At 43.2% G+C, this 18,062-nt stretch overlaps 1 protein-coding gene across 3 annotated transcripts in view; it reads right to left on the bottom strand.

Annotated features, from left to right (window-relative positions):
- The window catches only part of USP45 (ubiquitin specific peptidase 45), a 50,168-nt gene extending 36,249 nt beyond the window's left edge, over window positions 1–13,919 (bottom strand). For 2 of the 3 annotated variants that reach the window (XM_065681177.1, XM_065681180.1), the window contains exons 1-5: window positions 13,837–13,919; window positions 4,738–4,847; window positions 2,449–2,618; window positions 1,230–1,333; window positions 625–725 (exon numbers count right to left, since the gene is read on the bottom strand). In XM_065681177.1, coding sequence (XP_065537249.1) covers window positions 625–725; window positions 1,230–1,333; window positions 2,449–2,618; window positions 4,738–4,837 — 475 coding nt within the window. In that variant the 5' untranslated portion in view covers window positions 4,838–4,847; window positions 13,837–13,919. Of the gene's footprint in view, window positions 1–624; window positions 726–1,229; window positions 1,334–2,448; window positions 2,619–4,737; window positions 4,848–13,615; window positions 13,753–13,836 lie in introns of those variants that run through there. The other variant, XM_065681178.1, reaches the window with a different exon arrangement.
- Window positions 13,920–18,062: the final 4,143 nt, after the last annotated feature.

The raw sequence follows: 18,062 nt of genomic DNA, 5'->3' as shown, positions 1-18,062 counted from the left end.
TGAGGGCATCTACATGGTTTTTGAACACTTCCAGGGACAGTGATTTCACCACTTCCCTGGGAAGCCTGTTCCAATGCCTGACTACCCTTTCAGTCAACAAATTTATCTCCCTTGGCAATTGCTTGTTCTAGCAATTAAAACCCAGTAACATAAGTGAACACAAAGCATTACATCCATCAACAAAGTACAAGAAAATCCACTTAAACAAATTTAATTAACTGTGGAAAACAAATTTAAATAACAAAAATTTTAAGATGTGACACACCCACACTAGGAAAATATAATTATTTTATGCTTCTATATAGTTTTTGTGCATTAATTTATATGGCATCTTATTTAAGATAACTTCTTTACAATAAACTTTCTTCATTAAAGAGAAAACTTGGAAAAACTGTCCTACAGTGCCCAAAGTATTTTTTTAAATGTAACCACATTGCAGGAAAAAAAATGGCATGTTTTGACAGGCATTACTTGCGCAAGTAAGTGCAATTACCAATTGCATTATACTCGCACCATATACAATTTTTCAGTTGTACATTTAACATGACTAAAAATCTGAAATGCTGATTTTTAGAGGCAGTAACTTACAGATCTCTCCACATAAAACTATTCATGTAAACTTACTCGGTTCAGCCCTGGAACCATGTTTTTGAAGAAAGTCAACTATCTGAGCCAAAACCTTTTTGTTGCAGTGTGTTGACAGCTCTTCATCACATTCATAACACCTAAACAAGAAAATAAACAAACCGAAATTTAGGATAACTGGATACACCTCCCACCTCTAACAAACCTCACAACCAACTTCACAGAAATTACTCAAGCTCTAGGTTTCAATTTTTCATACTAAAAAGAGGAGTCAAACTGAATTCTCTCATCTCCTATAGGCTCTTCTACAGATCAGTCCCAATTCAGTGTGATAATGACAGATTTAAATAATCTGAGTTTATAGTCTTGCAAATAAGCATATAGAAACAAGCAGGAAGGACAAACTGCTATAACTAGCCAACTCACTACAGAACATAATGGACACAAAATTCTATCTTAGTATTGATTTGTGCCCCCTCTGAAAGTCCTAAGGACACTAATTTTCTCTCCAGAAAGCATGCCTTTCCTCTATATTCATTTTACCTGTCAGAATCATTCTTTGTCATGAGAAGACGCTGCTTTTTAGTTATGCTCTTTAGTCCTTATATATAAGCATATACAAACATCTGTGTGTTCATTCTTACCATATGATCCATGTGCTGAGGTTGATAACAATGCAATGAGGTTCTGTGCGTGCTGTTTGGAAGTGTTTCAGAGAATGCTGGCCTTCAGAGTTCTTACTACATCCCTAAACATGGAAACATCAGCACAGTAAGGATTAAAAAAGGGAAGTAGGAAAAGACTGTATTATTAGTAAATAAACTACCAAAACTTTGCTTTTCAAAATGAGGCAGAAAACTGTAGTGCCCTAAATACTCATTCAGCATTCCCACAGATTGAGAGGGTTTAACATTCTTTATAATCCAGTATTATAAAGATATCAATTAATTTTTTTTTTTGTTTGCACTAAAAAGCTACTCACAACACACCATTTATATACAGCAACTTCAAAAGAAAACACTTGCAATTTTTCAAGTATCTACATAATAGGATTTAGAAGAGTCAGGACTGGTCTCTGAATGAGGCATGATTTTTGGAGAGTGCTAATAGCATAAACATGAAAATGCATAGAGTTAATTCCTTTTCAAAGCCCTCTTAACTACAAATTTTCAGAGACAAAATATATGGGCTCTCCTCAGATCCAGTTAGCTATCTTCTAAAGCCTGCAAATAGCACAGTTCTTTGCAAAATTAAATCTGTTCAGATAATACCGGGAGCTGGCTTCTGTCCTTACTATGGCAAGACCTACTGAAAGTTTAGGAAAATTGTAAATGCTTCATTCAGGCAACTGTTAGCTAAACGAAGCATGATACTTCTTGTAAATTGATTTTCTTCTGTATTTTTACTTCACTCAGAAGGCAGAAACCTGTGCAAGCCTTTGGGGTCAGGATCTGCCATTATAAACTCTTGAGGCCATGATTTGACACTGTAACTGATCCAGTCTAATGGCTAGCTCCCTCAAAAAGCAGAACTGTCACTTCAGCACAGTCCTTTCTCCCCAGTTTCAGTCAAGTCTAGCAATTGAGTGTCCACAATATAAGTTGATTCAGCAATATACATATTTACATGGGTTTTCGTTCATTTGTATTTGTGGGATCCAAAGGTAAACAAAAACACTGCTGCAAACAAGACAAGATCAACCTAAGGCTACATTCCATTCCACTGAAGAAGCTGAAGAAAGCATTTATGTCACACTGTGCCACTGAAGGTAATGAGATGCCCAAGAGACAAGGATCCACACCAGTCATACCCTTTAGGAAGTAAGGGCCGATCCACCTCCACAAATTTACAGCATACACTTACCTGAGAGCCACATTTGAGACACAGCCATATGTCTGAAGGTGCCACGGGCTCACCATCACTCATCCTTCTCTCCTTCAAACATTCTGCACATATTGACCAGACGCTCTGAGCTACCGCCCTCTTAACATGATGCACATCTACCGCTTGGCTCACGTGCTGGCAGGTTAAGCCTAGAGAAAACAACACATACTTGCTTTCAGCCGTTAAAAATAATTGCTATGAAGGGGAACACGTATACACTAGAAGAGCAGAATCTTCAATGGATTTAGCATTTGGAAAAAAATAGCAAAGAACTAAAAGAGGAAAAATCATCCAGCTGCTCCCCATATACCGAATTTTATGAAGAATCTATTTCAGTCTTTCGATAATGAAAATCCTTTTTAAGTCAAAAAAGCCACCTCTTAAAAAGAGATAAACTACTTTGTACAAAAGTACAAGGATTACTTCTGTACAAAATTCATTTCCCTTTTTTTTTGTTTGGCTTTTTTTTTTTTTTTGTGAGCAGTAACATACTGTATAAATCTATTTTTGCATGTAACAACCCAGACAGTTGACCTCCTTTTCAATCTATAAAGAAAGATTTTCAAATACCTGTGCATCCCTATTACAACTGTCCATTCTGAACATTCATATCAACCACCATCCTTCTCTGTCATATTTTTTGCACAAATTCCATTGTAATATTACACACTAACATAGGTTTGATGGAACCTCTGAAGGCCATCTTGTTTAAACCCTCATTTAAAGCAAGACCAAATACAAATTTAGATCTAGTTGCTGATGGTTTTGTTCAGCTGTGAGTTTAACATCTTCAAGGACAAGAGTTTTCACCAACTCACTAGAAAATCACTTTTCTGTCTGAACATCCTCAGGGTGAAAAGAAAAATAAATTTTCTCATACCTAGCCAAATTTTCCTCACCCTAACTTTCATCTGTTACATTTACTGCTTTCATTATGAACCTTCTGGAAGAGTCCAGCTGTGCCTTTTCTGTAACTGCCTATTAGGCAGTCAAAGAAGGATACTATACTTTCACACCTTTGGCTCAACAAAGCATTTCCTTCAGCCTCTCTTCACACATCATGTTCTCAGTCTCCTTAACCACATGGATGGGGTGAACCACTGCTGGACTCACTCTGACAAGTCAGTATCTTTCTTGTAACAGAGAGCCCACAGCTGGACACAGTACTCCAGATGAAGTCTCACAAGTGATGGGAAGACAGAAAGAATCGCGTACCTCACCCTGCATTCCAGTTCCTTTAGTCCAGCATACAGCAGGCACAAACCACACTGCTTGCTTTTATTCAGCATGCGCATTGGGAACCCCAGGCCTTTTTCTGCAAAGCTACTTTCAAACCACTGATTCACACCCTGTAATTGCACGTTGTTATTCTGACCCCGGTGCCAAACTCTCCACTTGCCTCTGTTGACCTCCACGAAGTTTCTGCCACCCATTTCTCCTGCCGGTCTAGCTTGCTCTGAATGGCAGACCTACCCTCCAGTGTTATCACCTGCTCTTCTCAATTTGTTGTTATGAAGATGACAGAGAGTAGCCTCACAGTGACACCACCCATCTCCCTTAGCACCATCAGATGCATCCCATCTGCTCCCATGGACCAGTTCACTTAACAGCTCTCAATCTTCTTGTAATCTGGGAAATGCTTAAATCCCAGAGTCTGCCTCTAGACTCAGGGAGCAGTGAGCACTGGGTGCAGAGCTCACATGTGAAGACAAAGGCAGGATTTTGTTTCTCAGCCTTTTCCCATGCCCCCTGTCCCTACGTCCCCTGCCCCTTGAAGCAGCATGTTTGCACTTGCCTTAGCCTTCATTTACTGTCACAGTATCCATACAAACCCACCTTACTCTTTGCCCTCATTAGATTCAACTCTAACAGAGGCTGGCTTAACTAATCCCACCCCTGCAACCTGGGGCCCCTGCAAGGGCAGCACAAACCTGCTTTCACCTTCTCTGCCCCTCCTTTTTGCCAATAAGCTCAGCTAGAAGCTTCCCATTCAGGGAACCAGCCTCCTGACACATGTGCTTGACCTTCCCTACACAGGAAAGGACCATTCTCCTGCTTTGAAGAGGTTGTCATCAGAGATCAACCAATTTTCCAGAGTTGCAGTCATGCAGTGTAACAGATCATGTCATAAACACTTGACTGGGGATATTTCTGTTATAAATTCAAAAAATAAGTGCCTCATGGTACCACTGATTTGTGGGTTTCGCCGGTCAACACGTAAGTTATTAGCCCTCAACTTCGAGACCAAACATCACATAGTGTATTTACCTGAAATATCATCTGAAGAGTCCTCATCCTGTGGCCTGTTAGGCCTTTTGCTTCTCTTTGGTTTCTCGGGGTTGGCTCTTGATGGATCTTTCACCCGCATCTGTTACTTACTAGGAAACAGAAACAGAGGTTGTTTTACTGTCTGAACACTTCATCAAATGCAGTGAGTTTAAAGGCATGAAATCAAATCACACATTCAAACCTCATGAACACAGTTTTAGGCTTTGACTAATGTACGCTGTTGTGTAACAAGGAGTATGAATGTGCCAGGAATGAATTCTTAGGAATGCCGCAAGATCAGTTACACTACATGACATTATAAATTGTACCTGTAGCTACAGGGGACACACTTCCAGGCAACGGCATTAAATACTTGAGATATCGAGATTTTCTTCATGTTTGTTATTGTAAAGTACTACAGAGCTCCAACCATACCCTACCAGAAAAACTTCATCAAAAGAAAAGGTTCTCTTCCTTACCATGTCTCTCTTTGGAAAGGCTTCAGTCACCATTTATCCTTCCACATTACCTAAAACCTTTTGAGCAATTTCAAACAACTTAATACGATACGTAAGTCTTCCAAATCTCATGAAAGTGGCCTCTTCCATGAGTGAGGACAGACTGGAGTGCAAGCTGACCACCCCCCTTCCATTTAATAGCAGAGAATACATATAGATGAAGTCTCTCATAGGGAATGAGGGTCATTAATCAAGGAGTCCTACAAGGAACAGAATTAAAGGATAAGTCTTTGCCACTACATTTTAAAAAATAGCCTTCACAGATTTCAGCACACTGTTCATTTAATCAAAATCCAAATATGAATTTACCAAAGGAATGTAGCTGTGTGTCACACAAACAGCTCCTGAGGCTTAGTTTACAGGCTTTTAATAATATGATTCATAAATAAATTTATGTTTTCATATACAAAGCACATGAATCAAAGATAGCCAAATATTCATACACTGCAAACCTGTGGACCATTCTGTTATGAAAAAAAACCTATGTCCTGCTGTATACCCCAAACAGATTAATGTCACCTGAGCCACCACTACCAAGCATTTTCAACTGTGCTAATAAATTTATGTATAGGAAACCTCTAAATTCATAAAACCATAGAATGAATCATAGAACCACAAAATGGTTTGGGCTGGAAGGAACCTTAAAGCTCACCCAGCTCCAACCCCCCTGCCACGGGCAGGGACATCTTCCACTAGACCAGGTTGCTCCAAGCCCCATCCAATTTGGCCTTAGAATACTGCAGGAATGGGGCAGCCACAGTTTCTCTGGGCACCCTGTGCCACTGTCTCACCACCCTCACAGTAAAGAACTTCTTCATGTCCAATCTAAATGTACCCTCTTTCAGTTTAAAGCCATCCCCACCTTGTTCTATCAGTACATACCCTTGTAAAAAAACCCTCTCCAGCTTTCTCGTAGGCCTCATTTAGGTACTGGAATGCTGCTATAAACTCTTCCCAGAGCCCTCTCTTCTCCAGGCTGAACAACCCCAGCTCTACATTTGGGAATAGCAAAAGATATATTCTTGCTACAGATCAAGCAGATGATTGCCAAAGTTTAGAAAGTTTGTCTACCTAAGGTTTTAAATCTCTGTATATGCATTTAGACCTTTGTACTACTGAAGCTTTGAGAGACAGAGGAATTGACCTGTATACTGAACTCAATGTTCCCTCTCCTTTCTTATCCATTAAGCCAATCGGCAGAACAGCTGTCAATATATATATTAGAGCACCATCATTGCTGGTATTTGAACGGCCTTCACTGAAGCAAAGCAGGCAACCATACCTCAATGCTCCTGTTCCAGGTTCCTACAGATCTGGACAGACGTCTCTGCATCTGTCACACATACTGTTAGTGCTAGAGGTTTTTTGCATGAACAAGTAAGAGATTTATTCTGGACAAGTCAAATTTCTGTAGAGTATGAAATAAACCTTTACTCTTTGCTTAATGGCTTCATGTCTCCTCAACCTTTCAAAACGCACTCCATTTTTTGCAGAATGCTACATTTACATAGCAGTCAGTTTATAGTATCTTAAATAGCATGGTCCTCTTAAATTACAGATTTCAAGATTTCCTGTACTTCAGGGTATAAAGCTTCCAGCATTTAGACATGCAAGTAAACAATGACACTGAATTCAGCTTTGCTCTTTTTGTAGGTTTGCAATTCATATCCATATAGTACGGAAAATTTCAATATGCCAGCTCTTGACTATTTATATTCAACAAGTGTTAGGCTGTCTAATGTACATCAACAGCCTTCTTAGAACACAAAAAAGTGCTTCCGACCCAAACAACTTCAACTGTGTGTTTCTGTATTGACACCTTATCACAGATATACAAGCTTTATGTGAAAGTACCCATCACCACCTGTCATTGAGACATTCACTAAACAGTAAGGCAGATATACATCTGCTGTTAGAAAAGCCATGATTTTACACTAAATTATGTAAAGAGTCAATAGCAAAGGCAGCAAAAATGTCCTCCCTAAAGGAATGCAGTTGTGTTTAGCTTACTCAACACTGACATAAATGATCTACAAGTTAATTTCAGCATAACAATTTTTATCTCTTTGGACAGATTATATAAGACTGTCCAAACCACACATTTCACCCAATGGAAATCATGTTGAGAGCCCAGATAACTTAATGAAAGAACGATTATGGACTAAATCAGCTGAAATACAGGCAAGCTTTTCCACCTGTGAAATCCCGTGGCACAAAGGCCAGGTGATACAACCTAGATTTGGGCACACACAACCCACCACTAAACCCACTCTCTGGGGTCCTTCAGGACACATGGAAAGGACAGTGTCAGCAGGTACTCGCAACAACTGAAAATGTGGCATTTCTAGCCCTATATAATGAACATGGAATTAGAAATGAACACTGGCATAAGAAGCCAGCACTCACACTGCAGGTTTGGGAACCCACCGAGCAACCCGAAGACTTTCAGTCTTCTTTCAGCAAGAGCAGGCAGAACAAACGATAACATGGACCATTAGATAAATCAGTTTTCCTGAACACACATATAGAGAGGCATCCATCAGACAATGTTTACTGACCTGTGAGCACTTGGAAAAGCCACAGCATGTCAAGGACCTAGCCAGCCAGGGTCTGTGCCCGATTTTGAAAACCATGTAAGTGGGATGGAAGGGTAAGAGCAACTAGCTGCTCAGCATGCATCTACAATGCAAGCAGCACAGTATATATGCAGTGCTATCTGCCCTTTTCCAATGTATTTTGGGATGGAAAACATTACAAAGAAAAAATCTCATTTAACAATTAAAAACATGATCAACATTTCAAAATCTTTTACACTGGGAATCTGATTATCACACTCAACTGAAATAAAAAAGGAAGAAACCTAAGGTGCTACAGAAACTACTCAGAAATATTTCAGTTTATGGGAAATAAAAGATTTTATTGGCATTAAACCCTTGAACAAACATAAACCAAATAAAGCATAAAATGCAGCTAAGAAAAAAGCAAGAGAAAAATTCTGTAGGTTTCTGTTGACTATAGGTCCAAGTCATTCATGACAGGCAGGCAGAGGAAAAATTAACTATTTACACAAAATTAACTTGATATACTGAAGATTCAAAACTGCGGGAATAATCCCATTATTTGCCTCTTTCCAACCCATTCTCCTACTTTTTTAATATGTTCAATGACGAATTTGTGGCTACAGCTGTCAACTGTGGAATGTCCTAGGAGACCGACTCTCCCTCTTCCCCTGTAAGAAGTCTCCATGACTTCCTTGCCTGGAAGTTTCTTTTTGTGTTGGAAAAACAAATACAGAAATGTTTTCATTTTGTATACAAAAAAATAAGTCACAGTGCAAATGACACTTGACTAACAAAGCTGACAAACAGGAAAACCCTCATTTTGGGGGTAGAAAAAGCTGAGTTCAGAGGGTATGTTAGCTCCATCCTGACCTCTATCTGCACACAGTAAAAATCTTAACTAGAAATTATGCATTTTCATGGGAAGAAGTTAAAAATAGAAAGAGCTAGATCTCTTCCTTTTAAACAATCATTTCATACAAAACGAAGAACAAGTTCTTGCCAAACTCATTCAGATTCTTTGAGCTCAGTTTGGAGCGTAATTATCATCACTTGAAATCCTCCCTTTGCTTTTTATTTCTTAAAAGACTCCTAATGCCAGTCTGCCTACAAATAGCTGATTAAGATCAAAAGCTCCTCACTGCAACAGCTCATTTCCACCTTTGTACAAAGAACAAACCACTTCAAAAGCAACAGAATGATCTGCCTACAGAATTTAAAGAGCTTCAAATATGACAAAATGCCAAAAAAACCCATGCTAAATTCATTAAGTTAAATCTAAGGTATGCCTAGACTGTTTTAAATGTTAACTATGCCTAAAATAGGTTATATTTAACAATGTTAATATGTTTATATTTAGAAATGCACCTTCTTCATAAAATATATATTCAGAAACTAAAAAGAGCTGGATGCAGTTCCTAAAATAAGTACTTGTTATTTTTTTACAATTTTATCTTTTGCTGGAACTCAGTAGAGCTAGGACCAATAAAGGATGTAAAGTTAGTGTGAACTACAATTCACTTTTCTGTTTGAGGACAGATGTACAAGCAAACTATGTCTTCACTGTCTAGACTCCTCAAAACCTATTCCCATCTTACCATCTTGCACTCCTGACTTAGAGCTTGAGTCCCTCCTCCTACAATGTCTACAGCTCACTTGCTAAAGTTTCAGATGTGCCACCTTAGTGAGTTTTCCAGTGCTGTACCTTCACTATGATGTATAGAAGAAACTTGAATCAGATCATCAGTATGTTAAAGGAATAAACTGCCATGCTGACTGCTACTATATCCCTGGTTCCATCTGCCAAGATCATGTTCTCTCCCCTTATGGTGGTGCCAGCCATTTCAGGCAAGTGCCACATTTTTATTCTGTGTTTAATACCTATCACAACATTTTTCCCGATCCTTGATTAACTGGGAGGATTACCATTTCATTACTAGAATGCAAACAAGATAAAAATGGTGCAACAACCACCAACTCATCTAAGCAACTTACCCTATGAAATATAACCAAGTTTGTCTACAGATAGTCTCCAGGTACTATTTTGGATAAGGGTAAGATTTTACAGTAGGACTGCCTGTTAACTGTGAAACCAGTGTTGTTAATTATTTCCTCAGTAAGCACCTGAATTCAAAGAAGCTGGGGCAAAGACATTTACCTCAGTCCCTCAATTCATCTGAGATACCCTAAATTCCAGCTGCCTCACCACTTGTAGTGAAACTTTCATGTTAAAATGATACCATTTTAGGTTGCTAATGCAAAAAAAAAAAATAAAAGAAAAAAAAAAAAGAAAAGCAAAGCAACTGCATCATACTGAAAAGGCATGCAGTGAAAAATTAGCCATTTCACGTAACAGAACTGTCCATTTGTCAACAGCATCCTGGCCAAAGGGACTGAGGAACAGCACAGATGTGCAGTTTAAATCCAAATGCCAAGATGCTCCGTAATGCATCTGTGAAGGGCCTTTATGAACTCCCACATAATTGTCAGACTATAGAAAGAAGAGCCTTGTACAGGTCAGTAATGACAGATCCTCAGCAGAACTGCTACATGTTTTGATGTAAGCTGCAAGTTGATCTATTTTGGACGTCTGTTCCAAGCATTACCTGTGGCATTTTGGCTTGCTTGCTGCTAGATCAAATGTCACCCAATCAGAGCAAGAACCGTGTCCATCACCGTTAGCGACTGGGCAGTGTCACCCATCAGTGGACCAGGAGGCTCAGCGCTCTGACAGCGACCAAAACCTTTGCGGCAAACAAGCCCCCATTGCCTGCTGGAGCAGTAAAAGGACCAGAACTGCTGACTGGTAGTGGCAGCAACACTTCTTCCCCTGGAAAATGTCATCTGAGATTCTGAAAGTGTCTTCTCCAAGATTTCCTACCCCAAAGGCACATCACACATCCTACACCATCACTGGAGCTCAAACGCTAACCCTGACACTATATTACAGTCCTAAAAGGGTGAGATGCTGATGCACTTTTTGCACAAGGGATGAGATGGAGCCGCCAGACCACTAGATACAACTTTCCAAGTGACAGTAAAAATCCTGCAGTATTTCTCACTTTTATTAATCTTTTTTATCCGGCTGACCATGCTAAACATGGTCCGATGACATTCACGTTTGCATCCTGAACAATCCCCCTCAGATTTCCTCCTAAAACCTACTTGCCACAGAAAAACTACTTCTAAAGATGAACAGAAACCGGATGTGTCCAGAAACAAGAATGGAGAGACCCTGTAACTGGGTTTATGACTAAATGAAGGATTGAGCGGGTAAAAGGAGGAGTATTTTGATGACATATTTTTGCTAGCATCTTACAGCACAGGTCTGACAGAAAAATTACAGGGATATCTGTCAATATCCAACCTCATAAAGCAAACTGAAACTACTGTTATGTTCTCTATCCCACCTTAAATGTATTGAAAAATAAATAAATATGAACACACCAAGAGGGGAAAAACATTTGATAGATGCATTCGTGGCCTAACATGGATTTTCCATAAATTCACACTTTAAAAAGCTGAACACTGTTAAAATACCATAAAAAGAGCCATGGATTTTAACTAATGATGTTAGCCCACAAGTGAAAACTTTGTTATGTGGAAAGGTAGGCAGATGACACTGTGTTACAGCTGTAACTGTCATTTTTGTCGTTATTAGTAGCTGGTGCAGTGCTGTGTTTTCAGCTTTAGTCTGAGGACAATGCTGATGGCAACAAAAACATCGGTGTGTTAAGTAATGCTTACCCTGATCAAGGACTTTTCAGTCTCTCAAGCTCTGCCAGTGAGGAGGGGCACAAGAAGCCAGGAGGAAGGACAGACAGGACACCTGACCCAAACTAGCCAAAGGGGTATTCCATACCACAGCATGTCATGCGCAGTATAAAGCCTACAGCACCCAGCATTCCCACACAGTCTCCCATCCAAGTACTAACCAAGCTGACAGACTATGCACTCACGTGATATGAACACCAATGTAACAGTGCCATCACCACAGAAAATCTGAGGGCGTAACAACTGAAACTGCTGGAAAGTAACCACTGAAATCTTGGCAGGATAACTATGTGGACAAAAACTAGAGAAAAAAAGTGATCTGAGATGTCACTAAAAGAACATGAAGGGCAACATCAGCAAAGGATGAACTTCAGAGAAATGCTAATTCTGTGAAGCCTGAAAAAAAACAAACAGAACTTGGGATGCAGCACAATGTGTGAGATAGCAGGCTGAAGCCCACACAAAACAATACGTTAAGGTGAGACTCACTTTGTACCCATGCCTAAAAGGCTGAGTCAGAGCAGATGAAGGAAGACAACAGCTCCACGTAACTTCCCATTTACTCTGGAAGGGTGTTGTGGGAGTGAGCTGAGCAATGGAAGTAAAACAGATAAAATGGTAAAGGGCTGTGGAAAACTGGTTTGAGCTCTTTGAAAGTCAAAGTCTTGCCACTGAGAGCAAAAAATTTCATTGCAATTTCTTCCTCCACACAAACTGCCCCAGTTTCCTTTGATGACATGTGTAAAGTGGAACAACTTGTCCTTTATTCATGATTGATGCTCACAGCAGAACCCATAAGACGCCAGCTGCATTTCTGTGAATCTCGCAGAAACAAAACTACAGAGCACCAGTTCTTCAATATTTCATGAAGAAATCTGACAGAACATTTACAGCTGTAGTAAACTGCAGTACAGTTTCACAAAGGCATATTCTGCTACCAATCTGCCACTACTATGCTTCCATTTAAAAAGCTAGAAAACGAGAGCAGAAAGAATCCTCTGAACACAACTCTGCTTTATGTGCTTGTATAAGAAGATTATTTAATGGAATTGGCAAATACTTGTAGCTAAAGACAAAACGCAACAAGAACACAGTGCTACACCTGCATTTATTGCCATCTGCTTCTGCATGCTTGACATCTTACTTTATCCTTCTGCATCTGCGTTTAATATGCTGTTGTGCATATCCTGTTTAACCACATGAGTAGCAACATATCTACAGCAAGAGCACGATGAAGTTCTAAAGTAAGGGACATGAACAGCAAAAGGCAGAATGAAGTTCTAAACACAAAAGCCATAGAATCAAAATATTAATGCACAAACAACATGCAGAGTTGCAGTTATGGATCTAAAATACCATCTCTCTGGTTGATCAAGAGGACTGTCACCACACTGTCATCTAACCACCAGGCACTTATCAGTCTGCACTAGCTGAAAACCAGACTTCAGGTAGTGGAGCATGGGCACTGGGGCCACACGCAGTGCCTGCGAAAACACTTGGTGTGGAGAGCTCCACGCAGCAGTGGCAGCAGGCTGGGCAGTGGCATCACCAGGCCGGCATATGCCACGCTGTCAGAGCAGGGCAGAAATGATCATGCCAGCCTCATGACACGGAACCACAAGGCCATTTTATAATTGCATTCACTTGCTAACTTGCCTAATGCAAAGTGAACAGAGCATATGTTTAAGCCCGATGCTACCAACTCTAACTGAACAGGCCGAGACGCTTACTGCGGGTCACGGAGACGGCCGGTGCTGCTGTTTTCATGTCACAGTAGGGTTAGCCTATTTCAGACCGACAGTGAACGGTCAGCACCAGCAGCTCGCCGCCAGCTACCCAAACCGAGCCCACGCGTGCCGTAGCTGGCCATCAGGCCGGAACACGTCACGAGAAGCGCTGCTCGGTACCGGGAAGGGCGGCCTGCCCGGCCCGGGGCCACGGCGAGGCAATGACCCTGCCCGCCCTCCCGCAGCCCGGCACCAGCGACGCGCCCCATCCTCTCCCCTCCCGCGAACCGTCCGGCTGCACCTGCGCGGCGCCCTCGGGACTCGGCTCCGCAGGCCGTCAGCCCGGCCGCCGCCATGGTGGGGCGGCGCGGCGCGGCCCGGCTCTCCAAACCGCAGCGGCCCCGCGTTAGCGCCGAGGCTCCGCGGCCCCGGCTCCGCAAGGAGGAGCCCGCGGCGGACACGGCTTCCCCCGAGCTGGGCTGGCGCCCTTCCCCTTCCCCGCCCCGAGCGCCCCGCACTCACGGAGCTGCGGGCGGGCTGCAGGCAGGCGAGCGCGGCGGCAGGAAGCGACGGAGGAAGCTGGGCCGCAGCCAGGGCCGCGCCGCGCCGCTCCGCTCCGCCCGGCGCGGCCCGCCCCCGGCCTCGCCGCGCCGCTCCCCGCCCAAGCCTGAGCCGTAGCCCGGGCCGTAGCTCCAGGCCGCCGGCTCCCCGCGGACCCCGGAGCTGTGACAGAGGGCGGCCTGGAGGGGATGACAGAGGGCCCTCCGGGGGTGGTCCCGATTTGAGGGCAGAATGGGACTCCCGGGTAGGAAGGGCGGTGAGGAAGTGGGGCTGCCAGCCGGGTCGGAGCGTATCTGAGCCCACCGAGAGGCAACAGGTCGCGGCAGGTCTGTCTGCTGGGCACCTTAGAAACGCAATGGGAAGAAGGGAAGGGGTGCAGAGGGGTTACCTTCGCACTGGAATTTGGTGAGGCCTTGCTGAAACAGCTGGAGATGCTGCACTGCATTTCTGTATGTGGGAAGCAAGCTAACAGGTTTGCACACTTGCAAGGGTGTGGATGGTCTGAAGGGTCTAGGCCCAGCTACTGTGGGAGGGACAGGGGGGTGATCGGAATCAAAGGTGCAAATCCTAGCTGAGGGGCAGGCAGAGTAAAAGGTGTCCAGCGCACAAGGGAGAAGCTAGAAGAAACTGGGATTCAGATTAAACTCAGCATGTGGCTAGACAGCAAGGGGGGCTTTATTTGGAAGAAATCAAATCTTAATTAAGGACTAAAAACACAGCAGTTTTATTGGAATAAGATTAACCAGTGACAAGAAATAGAGAAGAAAGGGGGAAAGGATGAAGTTGCCGTGGCATCCCTCAGAAATCAAGGATGGAGAACCTCTAGTGTGTCTGCTGATAAATAAGATGAAAGAATGCAAATGGAAGCATGTAGAAGTCATTGAACCAAGCAAAGACAGGATGTCAAGAAGAGTATTGTTGAAAGTGGTTGACAGATTAAGCAGGATTTGATTTAGGTAGGAGGAATTCTTCAGGCACTTCAATGACAGTGGCGACAACTGAGCACAAAGATCTGCAAGCACACTGCAGACCATGTAACAGAGGAGCCCCATACCTGAGCTCATGGAATCTGTATATGAAAGAGAGAAAGAATATGGGACAATAATCTGAAGTTGGATCAATAAGTGGGTCCTTCCTTCTCCAGATGGGAGAGATTAGAGAATTATTGTACTGCAAGAAAAATAACTAGATTAAAAGGTTAAAGAGACAGAAGGAGGTTGTTATTTACTACATAAAATACACAGTAAGTTATACTTGAAAATTTGTAGAGGTAATGTATTCTATCCATACCTTGTTAAAAATGGAAAATGCATAAATCTTCAACTCATATATAGGTATACTGCCTCAAAGAGACAATTTGCAAATGCCTGTCAAGGCAGCCATATGGAGAGGCTGGCAGAAGGGCAGCTAGTGAACCAGTTATATGTGCCAGGTTCAATTTGTCAGACACTACAGTACTGAGAAATATTTTGTTCTTGTTCTGAGAAGGAAAACTCTCATTAGTACAGATTCAACAATATACTCCTCAAAATGCATCTTTTACAAAGAAAATATTCAGCATGTCTGCCCTTATATATATCCAGCTGGTGCATAATGTATCTACAAGGGTATGTAGTAAATACAGAGTACTGATATAAACAAATGCTGAACAGAGGGACCCTCATTTAAACTTCCAACATGCACTGGCCAGTCCTTGGGGGCTGGATGACTAAGAGCGTTCAATGCAAAAGCATATTGAAACTAGGGGTGCAGTTATTACCCTTGGGCCACAGCCCCTGTGTCTGCAAGGGGCAGTGGCAAGCTTGACAGTGGTGCAGGCAAGTGCTGGTATCACCTTCTCTCCTCAGGTGTAACACTGGGGGGGGGCGGTTTCTGATTACTTTGAGTTTGGCATCAAAATTCCTCATCCCTGTTCAGTCTCCCAGCCTTTGGTACTTTAAGGCTTCTCAACAGCCTGTCTTGGTTGTGAAGTCACCCTGCCCAGGCAAAGCTAAGCTTTTCATAGCTCTGGTAAAATCCAGGCCTTCCCTGAACCAGGGGGATGCCCTGCTGGCCACATGTAATCATAGGCTTCTAGAAGGTTTTGGGTTGGAAGGGACATTCAAAGGTCATCTAGTCCAACTCCCGAGCAATGAGCAGGGACATCTTCAACTAGATCAAACTGCCCAGAACCACATCCAGCCTGGCCTTGAGTGTCTCCAGGGATGGTGTATCCACCACCTCTCTGGGCAACCTGTGCCAGTGTTTTACCACCCTCATTGTAAAGAATTTCTTCCTCACATCCAGCCTGAATCTCACCTCTTTTAGTTTAAAACCATTACAGAATCATAGAATAGTTACGGTTGGAAAGGACCTTAAGATCATCTAATCCAACCCCCCTGCCATGGGCAGGGACACCTCACACTAAATCATCCCACACAAGGCTCTGTCCAGCCCTGCATTGAACACCTCCAGGGATGGAGCATTCACATCTTCCTCAGGCAACCCATTCCAGTGCCTCACTACCCTTACAGGAAAGAACTCCTTCCTTATATCCAATCTAAACTTCCCCTGCTTAAGTTTAACCCATTACCCCTTGTCCTGTCACTACAGTCCCTAATGAATAGTCCATCCCCAGCATCCCTATAGACCCCCTTCAGATACTGGAAGGCTGCTATGAGGTCCGCACGCAGCCTTCTCTTCTCCAGGCTGAACAGCCCCAACTTTCTCAGCCTGTCTTCACACGGGAGGTGCTCCAGTCCCCTGATCATCCTCTTGGCCCACCTCTGGACTTGCTCCAACAGTTCCACATCCTTTTTATGTTGAGGACACCAGAACTGCACACACTACTCCAGGTGAGGTCTCACAAGAGCACAGTAGAGGGGCAGGATCACCTCCTTCGACCTGCTGGTCACACTCATTTTGATGCAGCCCAGGATACGGTTAGCTTTCTGGGCTGTGAGTGCACACTGAAGCTGGCTCATGTTCATTTTCTCATCTTCCAACGCCCCCAAGTCCTCCTCTGCAGGGCTGCTCTGAATCTCTTCTCAGCCTGTAGCTGTGCCTGGGATTGCTCCAACCCAGGTGTAGGACCTTGCACTTGGCATGGTTAAACTTCATAAAGCTGGCATGAGCCCACCTCACAAGCGTGTCAAGGTCCCTCTGGATGGCATCCCTTCCCTCCAGTGTATCAACTGGACCACACAGCTTGGTGTCATCGGCAAACTTGCTGAGGGCGCACTCAATCCCAGTGTCCATGTCAGTGATGAAGATGTTGAACAAGACCGGTCCCAACACTGATCCCTGAGGGACACCACTCGTTACTGGTCTCCAGCTGGACATTGAGCCATTGACCACAACTCTTTGCGTGCGGCCATCCAGCCAGTTCTTTATCCATCGAGTGGTCCACCTACCAAATTGATATCTCTCCAATTTAGAGACAAGAATGTTGTGTGGGACAGTGTCAAACGCTTTCTACAAGTCCAGGTAGATGACATCAGCTGCTCTACCCCTGTCCATCAGTTCCGTAGCCCCATCATAGAAGGCCACCAAATTGGTCAGGCAGGATTTCCCCTTAGTGAAGCCATGCTGGCTGGCACCAAGCACCTTGTTGTTTTTCATGTGCCTTAGCATGCCTTCCAGGAGAATGTGCTCCAAGATTTTACCAGGCACAGGGGTGAGACTGACTGGTCTGTAATTCCCCGGGTCTTCCATTTTCCCCTTCTTGAAAATGGGGGTTATATTTCCCTTTTTCCAGTCATCGGGAACTTCACCTGACTGCCATGATTTTTCAAATACGATGGCCAATGGCTTAGCAACTTCATTCGCCAGCTCCTTCAGGACCTGCGGATGGATTTCACCAGGTCCCATGGACTTGGGCATGTTTAGGTTCTTAAGATGGTCTCGAATCAGATCCTCTCCTACAGTGGGCCCAAGGTCTTCATTCTCACAGTCCCTGTGTCTGCCTTCCAAGACTTGGGTGGTGCAGTCAGAGCCTTTGCCAGTGAAGACTGAGGCAAAGAAGTCATTCAGAACCTCAGCCTTCTCCAAATCCAGGGTAGCCAGTTTTCCCAACAGCTTCCGGAGAGGGCCCACGTTGTCCCTAGTCTATCTTTTATTTGCTACGTACCTATAGAATCCCTTCCTGTTATCCTTAACTCCCTGTACTCTACCCAGGCCACCTGTCCTTGCTTCCACCTTTTATAAGC

Source organism: Lathamus discolor, chromosome 5 (assembly GCF_037157495.1).
Source record: "Lathamus discolor isolate bLatDis1 chromosome 5, bLatDis1.hap1, whole genome shotgun sequence".
Lineage (NCBI taxonomy): Eukaryota > Metazoa > Chordata > Aves > Psittaciformes > Psittacidae > Lathamus > Lathamus discolor.
This window is presented reverse-complemented; position numbering and strand designations above follow the sequence as displayed.